Below are 14,547 nucleotides of genomic sequence, written 5' to 3'. Positions count from 1 at the left end.
GTCTAGATTCCATTTCTTAAATATATTTTCTTTAAATGTTAGGTCTATTTAGGTTTATATGTATGCACATTTGTGTTTGTTAGTCTTTTTGGAGTTTCATTTTCAGATTGTGAAATATATGATGGTTGTCACATCATAGATGCAGCTTAGACAGCTGCCAAAAATAACTCCCCAAAACAAACAAAAATCACTAAGTAGGAATTTTTTTTTAGTAAAAATAAAATCTCAAATTCTAGATACATCTCTTAAGTACTACTTAAAATAGTGTTTTATATTCAATATAGAATAACCATCATAATTAATTCCTATGGAAAATAAAGGGAATAAGTTTTTAATTCACTAGAATGGTCACCTCTGGTAGCGTTTGGTCTAGCTTTCTTTAGTCTTTTAAAGTGTATCTTTAAAATTAGTATGACTGTAAACATCTCCTATTATAAATATTCATGTTGCCTCTGCCATTAAACAGCTTAAAAATTTAAATTGCTAGATACTATTTTATTTTGAAAGTACATTGGATATTTTTCCCTAGTCATTTCTTAGGAAATAATCCTAGAAAGGAAATTACTTTCTCAAAGAGCATGAGCTTTATAAAATGCTTTTGATAATGTTCTGATTTTTTCCTAATCTACAGGGACAGGTTTTGCCTAGCCTAGCTTCAGTTGGTTTTTTACTTTTATCTCTGTAGCAGTATACACAGTTGGTATCAGACAATTAGAAGACATGCACAGTAAATTTTCTGTTTCTAAAGAAGACTTGTACATTTCATTTCTATGTATTTATATTATTAGTTCATCTGTAAACCATTAAGTTTTTCAGATATGAGGTGAAAAGCAGTCACTCCCACAGATGCACACTTCTCTGGCTTGTAGTGCATTTTCAGCAGCCATGATAAATCATTCTCAACACCGTGCTTGCATTTTGTTGAACTTGACTCATTATTTTTATTATCATTCTCTTCATTCTACTTGCTCCTTCAAAAGGAGTTTTAATAAGCCTATTTATCTTACCTAGTGCCTTTCTCATCATTGCTTGATGAAAGCAGAGTACCGGTTTGTCGAGATGAGAGGTCCCTCTGGTGGAGCACTCAGGGAACACAGGCTTTGCGTCTGCAGCTGGAGCCTCCATGTCCTGGGGTGACAGCTTCTAGGTTGCTTCAAAACACAATTCACTTTTGACACAATGAGCAATACTTAAGACACGTGAAGACTATAACAGGAAAGTAGATCGCTGCAAATGTGCCAAGTTATGGCCAGATAAGAGTTTTATAGTTAGCTTAACTAACCTCGCGCCTTGATCGTTGTCGATGAGGTTTTATGCTAAGTATTCTTAAGAGGCCTGTGATGGCTGGGTATTACTTTCAGCAGAAAACTAACATCGTCTGATCAGTTTTGCTTCTGAAGACATGTTTCCTACGTTTCTACCCATTTTACCTGTTCCATTTAAGTTCACTTTTATTTTGATCTTGATGCCTATCTTTAGTTCTCATTGTGCAGACTTAAATCTTCTAATAGAAATTGGTAAAAGAAAAAGTATTGTAGCCAGGCATGGTGGCGCACACCTTTAATCCCAGCACTTGGGAGGCAGAGGCAGGCGGATCTCCATGAGTTCAAGGCCAGCCTGGTCTACAAAGCAAGTCTAGGACAGCCAGGCCTATGCGTGGAAATCCTGTCTTGAAAAATAAAAAAAAAAAAAAAAAAAAAAAAAAGAAAAGAAAGAAAGAAAAAGAAAAGAAAAAGCATTGTAAAACTGGGGTAGTGATACTTCCGTACTGTGGTTCGTCAAGTGCTCAGTTCATTCTGATGCTGTTTATTGCTCTCAGTCTTACAGTGATCCAACAAGGCAGATGAAATGAAGCCTAAGTTATAAGCAAACTAAAAGCCTAGGGGTTTCCTAACTGGGTCACCTGGCTAGACTATGATCAGACTGGGAGTAGGGTAGGGAGGCTGCCCTCTGAGGTATACCGTTCCACTTCTTTGATGGACCAACGAGGTCCATAACCCATTTGTTCCAGCTGTGGATAAACAGTTGACACATGGAAGTTATAAACACACTAAAGTGGCAGTTAAAATCACTACATCTCGTAGATAAAATATATTCTCCACACTAAATGTGTGTGTGTATAGTTTGTAGTAGAACTAATATCTAGTCCCAGACCGGTTTGATAAAAAAATCAAGTCCCATTGAGTCAATGGTTAAATTTGGTGCTGCTTTTTTTTGTTTTGTTTTGTTTTGTTTTTTTGAAGCAGGGTAGCCCTGGCTGTCCCAGAACTCACTATGTAGACCAGGCTGGTCTCCAGTTTACAGCGATCTGTCTGCCTTTGCCTCCTGAGTGCTGGGATTAAAGAGGTGCACCACTACACCTGGCTCAGTATTATTTCTCTAAATGGAAAGGCACATGGCCATCTTTACCTGCAACACCCTTTTAATATATTGTGTGTATACACGTGTACTTATACACAGTACCCTTTCCAGACATAGTTGATTTTCCTAATAGCTGCTGAAAATACATGCTTTAAAACCATTGTCAGGTGTTTCAAATGTAAGTTAAGTTTCAAAGTAGAAAAATGATTGTAGTTTGGTGTGGTGAGGATACCTGTGAGACCAGCCAGCCAGGGCTACATAGCTAGAATGTCAAAAAGAAATGATACTGTGTCGTGCAAAAGACTCAGCTTCTTACCTAAAGCAGCGAGGCGGCAGTGAGGAGAGTGAAAGAAACCCTTTCCTGTAGCAAAGTCACGTAGACCACGCTGGCCAGTACGGCACCTTCATTATCTTAAACATCCTAGCAAAGGCTTGTGTCAGGCACGTGTGCTGTATCATGTATGTTTGCACAGTGAATATATTAAAGCAAACTTAGCAGTGAGATAGGAGGTACAAGTACGACCCAGTGAAAATAATTTTCAGTGTCATTGCAAATCTGTTTTACAATAATTCAGTGAACACTCCTAAATTTGTCTTAAAAGAGATTTCTAAAACTTAAAATGTAGCCTCTACACTGTGAGAAGTGCATGAAGTGATGCTTTGTAAGGGGCTTTGTTAGCACAGCGGCCTCGGCTGCTTGGTCTGTTGCTCTGCCTGTTGCGGATCATGGTTAAATATATGCTATATTGAAAAACCGATTAAAATCTTATTTAAAATATATTTAAGAAATGGAATAAGATTTAAGTTCACTTAGCAAGGGAGTGGCTTGTCCCCAGCACCAGAGGAAGAAAAGTAAATAAAAATTTTGGATATTCTCTGTATATTTATTAATAAACAGTTGATTAAAGTATAAAATAAACATACAATTAATACAAATTGGCTGGGAAAAAAAGGGTTTTCCTATGTGTATTGAGAGTCTTTTTCCATAATAAATGTAATTACAGAATAGGATAGATGATGTGGTGTGGGTCTATTTTGACTTTGAGTGGTTTGAGTGTGCGCCAGGCTGTGAGGTGGCGCAGTAGGCACAGTGCCTGCTCCATGAGCATGAGAGCCTGAGTTGGGCCTCCAGAGCCCACATGGCTCCTGCTTGTCATCCCAGCGCTGGGTGGCGGTGGGAAGAGGAAAGTGGACAGTTGCACGGGGGCGCTCATTGTCAGTTCTAGCAGAGTCAGTGAATTTCAGGTTAACTGAGAAACCCTGTCTCAAAAACTAAAGGAGAGTGCCACTGAGGACCACCCGATGTCAACCTTTCGTCTTTACATGCGCAAGCACATACACATACCCACTACACACATGTGCATACACCCCACTGATAAGTACATATCCCCCACATATATGCACACAACACACAGTTAAAAGCTATATTATATCTACCCATGCCTACCAATTATAAAGCTTTTGGATTTTCTATAATTCTTTAGGACCTTAAGTTTTTATTTGTGGGAAATGTACGTATGTATGTATGTTTTTGTATTCTTGGGGTTTGTTTTGTTTTGTTTGAGGCAAGGTCTTGGTATGTAGGTGTGGTAGCTGGCTGGCTGATAGGGTAAATGTGTTAGTACATACTTAAATATTTTATGACATTAATTACTAAAATTAAAACATTTTAAATTATTCATTTGGAATAATAATGAGCTTATTACATGGCAAAAATACTTCTAAAATTTAGCATCTATGTGTGCATGTATGCTTAAGTGCCATGGCAGGAGCAAATGTGGAGATGAGAGGGTGACTTGGGAGTGAGTTTCCACTGTGTTTCCCCCGGTTGCCCCACATACCCCACACTAGCTGGCCCACTGCCTTCTTGGTGGTTCTGCTGTCTCTGCCTCTTGTTACAGCAGCGTTTCCATCGTAAATGTGCACACTGCATCTAGCTTTTTACATGGCTGCTGGAGAGCAAACTCCTATAGTCAGCTTTACAACTGAAGCTTTTTTTTTTGTTTTGTTTGTTTGTTTGTTTGTTTTTGGTTTTTCAAGACAGGGTTTCTCTGTGTAGCCTTGGCTGTCCTGGACTCACTTTGTAGACCAGGCTGGCCTCGAACTCTCAGCGATCCACCTGCCTCTGCCTCCTGAGTGCTGGGATTAAAGACGTGCGCCACCACGCCCGGCTACAACTGAAGTTTTTAGTGTCCAGATTACCAAGAGGAAAGCTGTGTTCACTATAGTGTGATGATGTCAAGCTCTCGTGAATATATAATCACGCGTGATATTTAAATAACTTTTTCTGATAATTGTTACACTCTTTGACAACTGCATCAAGCCTCTAAGTAGGAGTAACTGTACAGGAGAGCGCGGCCAGTGGGGTGGGTAGGAACGAGTGTGAGTGTCCGCTCGTGCACGGGTGCTTGTGTGCAGATGTTGAGTAATTTTCTCCCTGTTTTTCCAACTTGTATTTGGAGACCATGTCTCTTACTGAAGATGGAATTTGGCGTTCTGGCTAGACCGGCTGGCCTATGTGCTCCCAGCATTTGCCTCCAACCTCCCCACGCCCACTCCGTGCTGGAGTTACCAGTGTATGTTAGCATGCCTGGCCTTTGTACGGATGCTGGGGACCTGAACTCTGCTGCTCCTGCCTGCCTCTCAGGCTCCCTGCCCTCCGAGCCACCTTCCTAGTCCCAGTAGTAATGTTAAAAAGCAGTAGCTGCCGCTATCAGTGAAGTTTTGTACTCTCTCATGAAGTTCTTGGGTCTGTCTGGAATTGGAGTGGGTCTTTTACCTGTGTATGATTAATTTCTGCAAAAATTGGGTTGAAATGCGCTGGCTTTACTGAGTTGCTAACATCTTTCCATTACTGTTTGTTACACTGTATCAAAGTTCTATTTGTTAGTGTCATAAAAGTCTTTAAGTTCCATGAACTTAAGGTCATAGTAACAAGTGTGAATTTTTCTTGTTTATAGTTTTTTGCTCGGAAGTTTGAATTTATCATTAGTTACAGTCAAGGTTTTTTTGTTTTGTTTTGTTTTTTCGAGACAGGGTTTCTCTGTAGCCTTGACTGTCCCGGACTTGCTTTGTAGACCAGGCTGGCCTTGAACTTACAGCGATCCTCCTGCCTCTGCCTCCCTAGTTCTGGGATTAACAGCGTGCACCACCATGCCCATCTGCAGTCAAGGTTTTGGGGTTTATGGGCTTAATGGAGTCAGTTGTTGAAAATTTAAACTATCCAAATCTCAATAATTTGCCATTTGCTTATTTGAAAATACTGTTCCATTTATGAAAAGCAAAATTAGTTTATTATCACAATATTTGAAAATAAACTTAACAAATAAGTAAAATTGGTAAATAGAATAAAATCAGAAAGAAAGCATAGCAGAATATTAATAGCAGTTATGTTGGAATCATGAGAAGATGGTGGCTTTTCATTTTTCGGTACTGAGTTATATGTTCTTATTATTTTGTTTATGTGGCTAAAACAGAAAAAAAGTATGTTATTTATATGACAGTTTACATAGGACTATTGAGAATGGTTCTCTATTTTTCTTGTTAGAATTTAGGTCCTGAGTATGAAGATGTATTTAATACTTCATTGCTGTGGATTTTTAAAAATGGGAAAGATGTTGGAATAAGGTACAGGATTTGATTTACACTTTGATGATTTTGTATTGTAAGAAGTGGCTTTTTAAATTTTAATCTCTACCTTAATTATTTTTAAATAGGTGTCTTGGTTTTGGGCCTGAGGAAGAGCTGACAAATATAACTGATGTGCAGTTTTTACAGTCCACCAGACCCCAGATGTCATTCTGGTGTCGTTTTCGGCGTGCTTTCATTACTGTAACCCATAGGTTGCTGTTGTTATGTTTAGGTAAGTCGTTAGGTTAGAAAGGTCACCGACTGTCAGGGCTGAGAGCTTAGTCCCTGCTTGCCTAGAGTATGTCGTAAATCACATCCAGAAGTCCTCACCGAGAGTTTTGCTTATGCTTGTGTGATTGGACCAAAGGCTTGACAGAAACAACTTAATGGCAAGAAGGGTTTACTTTAGCTCACAATTTCCATCATGGAAGAAGATTTGGCAGAACAGATAGCATGACAGCCAGGAAGCAGAGAGGAAAAAGTGGCCAGAGACAGCTATCCCTAGAGACCTGGCACCAGTGACTGACTTCTGGCTAGAGCCCGCCTCCTACAGTTCCCAGGTTATCACCGTCACCTTGCACCTGGCCTTCATGAGGAGACACCTCATGTTCAAATGGTAACAGAGAAGTTGGGGCTATATATGACAATTGTGGACCTAATAAAACTTTGTCATGAAAATGTCATAGAAGGAGCAAGCATAATAGTATGTGTGTAGAAACCTACTTGTAGAGATTGAATAGGAAAAACAGAAAAGTTGAGCTTATTTTTAAATAAAATAAGCTCTTAAATTTTTACTTTAAAATGTTGTTTGTGAGAATTTCTCTTTTAATTTAGGCTCTTTGATAATTTTATAATAGGAAATAAGGAACTACTATTTTCTGTTTCTTTGTTAACTCTTTAAGCATAATTCAGTTTAATCTTTAGTATGTTTACTAAAACTCACTTTTCTAGTACATTAGTACTGAAAGGAGAAAAGTCTGAGTTATTTTTATTTTTAGTAGTAGGGATTTAGATGCTTATCTGTTAGTGAAACAGAAGAATTGTTTTAGAGAGAGGTGAACTTTTGGGAAAGTACTTAATAATAAGGTTTTCTACGTGTCGCGCTTTATTATACTGTCAAATTCAAATCTTTGCACCCAGTAGTCCACAAGGGCAGTGGAGATGGCCACTGGTGCTAGCTACAGTGTAACTGACAGTTACCATCACAGTCTAACCTGAACTCTGTGAATGTTGCAGGTGTAGTGATGGTCTGTGTTGTTCTACGTTATATGAAATACCGCTGGACTAAGGAGGAAGAGGAAACAAGGCAGATGTATGATATGGTGGTAAAGATTATAGGTATGGAATTTATACAATCCTAAACTATTTCTAGAACAGTTACTATATGTTAAAGCTGCAGCATAGTTGTCTGCAGTTGATTTACTTGTCAAGTTGTTGGTTTCTTTTCAGATGTTTTACGAAGTCATAATGAAGCTTGCCAGGAAAATAAAGACTTACAACCGTATATGCCTATTCCACATGTTCGAGATTCCTTAATACAGCCCCATGACAGGTGTGTAAATCAGTACGAACTAAAATAAATCAGAGTGTAGATATCTGTGGGAGACTTGGATTTTGCTTTGCTTTGCTTTGCTTTGCTTTGTTTTGTTTTGTTTTGTTTTTTGAGGCAGGGTTTCTGAGACGTGTGACTCCTCGCCTGGATAGACTTGTAAAGTTCTTACCCTCTCTTTTCAACGTCAGTTCTGTTCTCCTCCTGATTTCAGTGTGTAATGCGACAGCTGCTTTATAGACTGTCTCACTCCTGCATATTTTTACTCCTGTTTGCCAGTCTTCGTCTTTATCCCTTTATTTTGTTTGTGCTAAGAAACAGAAACAGACAAAAGCTAGTTATGTTTTAGTAATATTTTAAGTACTTACTTGAAGCTTTAAAATGAATGCTAAAAATCTGAATTTTTGAAAATGAAAAACTGATCCATATTCTGAAAAGTGGATATTAAGTCCACCTGAGTTAACAAGAAAGAGAAAGCAATGCTCGTGGCTTAGCTCTACAGATGGAGACTCAGTAAGTCTTGAGGTGTGGGACAGGCATTTAAGCCATCCGTCACAAGGGGTAATAGCAAGGAGAGGGGAACAGAGAGACACAGGGATGACAGGCAGCCTAGCCGTTAACAGTAGCCATTTCTTAAGTAATGAACATTTTCAAAAGCCAAGGTTAAATTTGTCATTTTGTGTGTGTGCTAGGAAGAGGATGAAGAGAGTCTGGGATAGAGCCGTTGACTTCCTTGCTGCTAATGAATCGAGAGTGCGCACGGAAACACGAAGAATAGGTGGTGCGGATTTTCTCGTCTGGCGATGGATCCAGCCTTCCGCATCCTGCGATAAGACATTAGTTATACCTTCTAAAGTATGGCAAGGCCAAGGTATGTATGTTAAGCAAAACCAAAGATTTTCTCCTAATCTTTCAAAATATACAATCTATACTTAATTGAAGCAGTGTAACTAGAAGCTAGGTAAATAACAGAGCTTCCTCTCCAGCCAGCCCTGCATGTAGAAGGAGGAGGAGATACAACAGAGCTGGCTGGCAGCTCTAACTGCATTCTTGTCAAACACATGGAATCTTGATTATGTTATTACAGCATTGCTAATAAACATTCAACATGCCTTAAGTATGTGCATGGAAGCATGGCTTTAATATTCTGTTTTCCAGTTCTTCTTGCCTTCCTCCTCTCACCAAACCCCTGTGCTTGAGCATCTCCCCGCCCAGATGTCTTCTGTAGCTGTCATTCCATGGCTTTCTTAATAGTGTGTGCAGTTCCAAAAGAAATGTAATAAAGTATATATGGAGCTTTGAACATTGGCTGCCTTATGTGCCTGCACCTCTACTGTACAGGAGAAACTTGTGTGTAAAGGATATATAAGGGAGTTAGGGATAGGAAATTCTCTTTCCTATCAAATCATGTTTAATTAATATATGCTAAGCATTCATAAAAAAGATAAATGAAGTGTTTTAGGATTGCAATTTTAAAAATACAGTCATTTCATTTTTTCCTTCTAATTTTACTTTTAAAAGCTTAAATGGTAGACTTTAATCATGCAGTTGGTAGGGGGGAGTGGAGAGGTTCTAGGAGGAGTTGAAGGAGGGAAATCCATAATCAGAATATATCATATAAGTTTTTTTTTTTTCATTTAAAAAATGTGCTTTCCTGTTTCAAAGACTGAGAACAAATTATTCCCATGGAAAGTTGCCTGCGGAAGGGCTCTGTGAAGCTGGGCACAGAGTTACGTATCTCATGTGGCTCTTACCTGTGTCTGGCAGCTGAGCCCTTTGTCAAGGTCACTGGGGACTTGACAAAAGCATTTGTCCCCTGGTTTCTCTCCTAAGCGGATCTTTTTCCCCAGTCATGGCTGTGTCTCCCGCCCCCCTCTTCCTACTTGTAGCCTTTCCTTCCCCGGGGCTTCTCAGCGCTGTCTTCTAGCTTACTTTTACTTACTCTTCTCATGCTGTGCCTTCCTTCGCTTACATGCACTAGCTCCTGTCTGCCTCAGACTTCTGTGCTCTAGAGGAGGAAGGGAGCATGAGCGTGCCATGTCTCTCCTCAGGTCTAGTCAGCGCTGTCCCTCCTTAGTCACCCTTCTCTCCTTTAGCTCAGGGCATTCAGTCTTTACCCTGGCCATGCCCAGGCCCTCCTGCCCACATCACACTGCACTGTTGGCCCAACTTCCTCTGGGACAACAAATAACCCAAGTAGTCTTAACTTCATGTTGTCTTATTGATTTTCCATATGATTACTTTAATTTTTTTACTATTTAAGGATGGATCTTGTCATGTAAGCATTTGTATGATTCTGTATTACTCTTATGGTCCCGCTGAGGTACTTTGGCATGACCAACAGAGTCTTGAGGGATCTGACTCTCGTTTTCCAGGCTCATCTTTCTGCTCCATTGCAGCCACACTAACTGACTCTTAGTTACTCGGATATACCATTTTCCTTCTAGTACAGGCTGCATACGAGGTTCATCTCCACCTGACGTGTCCTGTGCACTTACTTCCCCACCCCCGCTGCCTTACTTATTCTTCAGCTCTTAGAATCCCTTTCACTTCCTTGGGGAAATCTTACCTTGCATTGATGAGGTGATGTTATTTTTAGTCTCCTTCCTTTTTTTTTTTTTAAAGGATTTATCAAACTCTAATCCCCTGGAAGATAGCTATCAGTTGTCTGTGTCTCCCACCACCCCATTGTCTCTAGATACTAATGACTTTCTTAATCCACCTTAACACAGGAACTGGCTCATTAAGAGCATACTATGAATATATTTTTAATGAACTAAATGTCTTTCAACAAAATGAAATAATAACAAGTAATACAATTATTGTTTTGGGTTTTTTGTTTTTTTTTTTTGTAGCATTTCATTTAGATAGAAGAAATTCACCACCAAATAGTTTGACACCATGTTTAAAGATTCGAAATATGTTTGATCCAGTTATGTAAGTATTATAATCGGACATATATATAATTTTCATTTGGAGTATTTGGGTATAAAATGCAAGGCATTTGTATTAGGCTGTGTGGCTAATTGAAAAGTTTTTTTTTTTCTAGCTATAAATGTTAATACTTTTTCCCTTTTGTTAAATTCAGAGCAAAGGTTTAACTATGGCCCAGAGAAACAAGCACTTCTAAAGTGTTTCTAAATCTCTGTATTCAGTGCGAATCCTCAAAACAGGTGAATGCAGAAAGGCAGATTAATAACAAACAATGCCCTCTACTAAATGCAGCATTCATCCTATATGTAACTGTGAACAGTTTTACCTCAGCCTGTAAAAACAAACAAAAAATAGACATAAACCTTTTTTATATTTTTTATGTACTTATTAATGTAATGTTTGAGGAACCGTTCTGACTACAGCATCATCACAGCACATACCCAATGAGTGGCAAAGTCAGGATCTACTTACTACCTTAGAACTCGTATTTACGTGTGTGTGTGTGTGTGTGTGTGTGTGTGTGTGTGTGTGTGTGTGTCTGTCTGTCTGTCTGTGTGTCTGTCTGTCTGTCTTTGTCTATGTCTCCACGCATGGTTTTCTCACTGAACTTGAAGTGTTGTTTCTGCTAGGCTAGTTCTAGGGATCAGCTTGTCTCTACATTCCATGTGCTGGGTTATAGCATAAGCAGCCGTGCCCATCCTCATGGAAAGTGCTGGAGATTTGAACTGAGTCCTTACAGAGCAAGCACTGTTACCCACTGAACCATCTCCCTCATATATTTTACTCATAAGTTATAATAATATTTAGAATTGGTTTTGTAAAAGCTATTTAGCTATTAATGATATGACAGATAAAACCTTTTTTGTTTCAATTTTCTTTTAATGTTTTTATTCTTTGAGAATTTTACATATACATACAGTGTATTTTGATTGTATTTGCCCCTAACTCCTCCCAGATCTACTCCCACTCCCCACCTCCTCCCATATATACTCACAGATACGCAGCTTTCCACTGGAGTGTAAAAACCTACAAAGACCACACCCTTAAAAAAGGACTGATTTCTCCTGCCCCAGAAACTATCAACTGTCGATAGCTCTTCAGCTAGAGATGGGGGCTTTTTTCAAATCTTGATAGTAGAAGTTGTGTTTTATGGAAAATACCTGCTGATCCCATGTTAAAGTCACTTATTTCTGATTTTAATGGCGGAATTCCACATTAATACCAGACTGTACCATTGAGGGGAGGCACTGTCTCTGCAGACACTCTCTCTTGCAGTGATACTTATTTAAGGAATCTGCCGCATGCTTTAATAACTAGGAAGTCATTCCCAGCCTGGCATTTTATTGCATTGGTCAGATTTAAAGTGGAGGTATTTTCCCAAGCCGTCCCCTCTGTGACTCACCCTCAGCGAGACAGACGAGCATGTGTGCTACAGCATGTGCTCTCGAGGCTCCTACTAAGGTAGGCGACCATGTTTGCCTGTGGCGCTTTTCTCTTGTTTTGGGAAAGAGAAGCATGGAATGTAGTGTTTATATTAAGAAATGAGTTAAGAAAATGTGAATATGTTAACAACAATAAAGAACACAGTATTCAACTATTGCAGCTCCAATGTTAACACTAGTCTGGGAAAAGAAACGAAACAACCTGCAGTTCATAGACAGACAAAGTGACTGAACTCATCTGCTCCACAGTACTGTGAGAAACAGTGAGCGCAGGGCAGGAAGAGCATGGCTGATTTTGTTTCTCTCGCTTTCAGGGAAATAGGAGATCAATGGCATTTGGCAATTCAAGAAGCAATTTTAGAAAAATGCAGTGATAATGATGGCATTGTTCATATTGCAGTAGACAAAAATTCACGTGAGGTAAAGTAGTGTCTAATGTTAAACACAGTATGATGGATTGGTTGCTATTAAACTAAGACTGTTCTCTCTCTTTTCTGTTTATGGTACAGGGTTGTGTATATGTTAAGTGTCTGTCTCCGGAATATGCTGGGAAGGCTTTTAAAGCATTGCATGGCTCTTGGTTTGATGGTAAGAGATTTGAGTATTACAAAGATTTGGATTAGTTAAAGTTTAGATTATGCTTGATTTCAAAGAGAGTAACTTTAGGTTAACATTTTTTGAATAATAATTTTAGATGATTTTGTTTTGTGTTCATTCTTTACCACAATTAATTTTCTACAAATAATAAATGTCATTTTACAGGTCTAAAATACTATTTTTATCTTGCAACAGGGAAATTGGTTACAGTCAAATACTTGCGTCTAGATAGGTACCACCACCGCTTTCCCCAGGCTCTTACGTGCAACACTCCCTTGAAGCCATCAAATAAACACATGAACTCTATGTCTCATCTGCGCCTTCGGACTGGCCTAGCCAATTCACAAGGAAGTTCCTGAAAAGATTTCTTCACTCCTAGGACTGTTATTTAAATAGGAAAATTCCCGTTTGGCTTCCGTCTTCCTTTTAAAATGCTTTTTGTATGTAATATTTTTATTGCTGAAGACAGCTGTTAGAAAGTTCCAGAAATCTTAAGATTCCAAAGGGATTTAGTGGTGAGGCAGCAATGCTGAGCAGGTAGGAGTTGTTAGACTCAGCATTTGGAGCTCAGTTAAGCCAGTGCATTTAAAGTGTGCATGAGGAACACTCATTTTATATTAAGCGTTTCAGAGATGGTGGTTATATTTTTGCACCAAAAAGTGTTTAGATAACCACACAAAAGCATGGCAAAGCAGCTTTTTGTATTTCCATAATTTGTGGATTAATGTGAATTTTTGTATACAGTCAGCTGCATAGTTCCTTACAGGCTACTGTGGTAAAACTGTTCATTTCCCACTTTAACCTTAGGTTTCTATTGCTTGTAAAAGGTTCATTTACTACAGCTGGAATATGGGGAAATTTATTTGGTTTTAATGGTTACATACATGTTTAAGTGGATGCATATGTACTTAAATTGGCTTTTGTATATATGTATAAACGCTGATGGTAGTGAAAGTCTTGTTTTGTGAGAATGTCTGCATTAGCAGTAAAATAAGCTTTCTATTTTATTCATAATCTAATGTATATATAATGTATGTGCATAGCTGTGTGTTTATGTACATATGTAACTGTACATATGTACATATCCACACAGATATATACATATGGCTGTACTGTCACAGATGATCAAGCAGCCAAGTACCTGGAAGTATTAGATACATGTTTAAAATACCTTTTATAGATTTTATATAAAAATACCTGAGTATGATTTTGTGTGAAAGTTCTGGCACCAGTTGTAATGAGTTCAAATTTATATGAGCAATAAAGAAGCAATTGGCAGATACTGGAAAAATATTTTGTGAAAAGCTGTATTTATTATAAGTACTGGGGCTGTGACAGTACTACTATTGGGATTGTGTCATATTCCCAGTCTGTTATAGCTTAAAGAAATGTTAGCTCCTGTTCTATGTCCAGTGTAAAGCAGGGCGCTTAGTTTCAGCCAAGTGTATTGGATAAGTATCCTTGGAATGTTGGGCCATGAAAGTCTGCAGTGTAGAAAATGCACGAATGACCATTGGTGTGTGCCTCAGTGTGTGCTTCAGTAAAGCTACTTTATTCCTGTTTATGATTTCAGGTCAAAATAGTTACTGATCAAGGTTTATTTGTAACCTAAAAATTGGCTTTTTGAAGAAGTACCTGCTGGGTATATCATTGTCGGTCCAAATGAATATATGAAACAGCTGGAATTACACGAGTCTTAGTTTCTGTGTTAAGTTTTTGTTTAGTTTTCTTTTTGTTGTCTATGTATTAGGTTTGCAGCATGAACTTGCACAGATAATGCACGTTTCTGGTAAAGTAAACATGATGCACACTATTCTGTAACAGAAAACCCTTTGTGCCTTACCTGTGTGCTTTTGTGGGCACCATGTTTATGAAGAATAAATGATTTGTTATCAGAAGAAAATAACTTTTAAATTCTCAATCTATGTCTCAGATGCTAACTGTTAAAATATAAATATATAATATATAAAGTAACCAATCTTTCTGTATTTTATGTGCATCATAGTGATTTATTGGAGCTTAGTGACCCCATCT

General features: G+C 38.5%; 1 protein-coding gene across 1 annotated transcript in view; it reads left to right on the top strand.

The window, feature by feature from the left end:
- Lemd3 (LEM domain containing 3) overlaps positions 1 to 13,986 on the top strand; it is a 50,742-nt gene extending 36,756 nt beyond the window's left edge. The window contains exons 5-13 of the mRNA XM_051170874.1: positions 5,909 to 5,988; positions 6,078 to 6,223; positions 7,228 to 7,329; positions 7,441 to 7,543; positions 8,233 to 8,411; positions 10,396 to 10,477; positions 12,231 to 12,336; positions 12,426 to 12,504; positions 12,709 to 13,986. Of these exons, the coding sequence (XP_051026831.1) occupies positions 5,909 to 5,988; positions 6,078 to 6,223; positions 7,228 to 7,329; positions 7,441 to 7,543; positions 8,233 to 8,411; positions 10,396 to 10,477; positions 12,231 to 12,336; positions 12,426 to 12,504; positions 12,709 to 12,872 (1,041 nt within the window). The 3' untranslated portion in view covers positions 12,873 to 13,986. The remainder of the gene's footprint in view (positions 1 to 5,908; positions 5,989 to 6,077; positions 6,224 to 7,227; positions 7,330 to 7,440; positions 7,544 to 8,232; positions 8,412 to 10,395; positions 10,478 to 12,230; positions 12,337 to 12,425; positions 12,505 to 12,708) is intronic.
- The last annotated feature ends 561 nt before the right edge of the window (positions 13,987 to 14,547 follow it).

The sequence above is a fragment of the Acomys russatus genome, chromosome 28 (genome assembly GCF_903995435.1).
Source record: "Acomys russatus chromosome 28, mAcoRus1.1, whole genome shotgun sequence".
In the NCBI taxonomy this organism is placed as follows: domain Eukaryota; kingdom Metazoa; phylum Chordata; class Mammalia; order Rodentia; family Muridae; genus Acomys; species Acomys russatus.
This window is presented reverse-complemented; position numbering and strand designations above follow the sequence as displayed.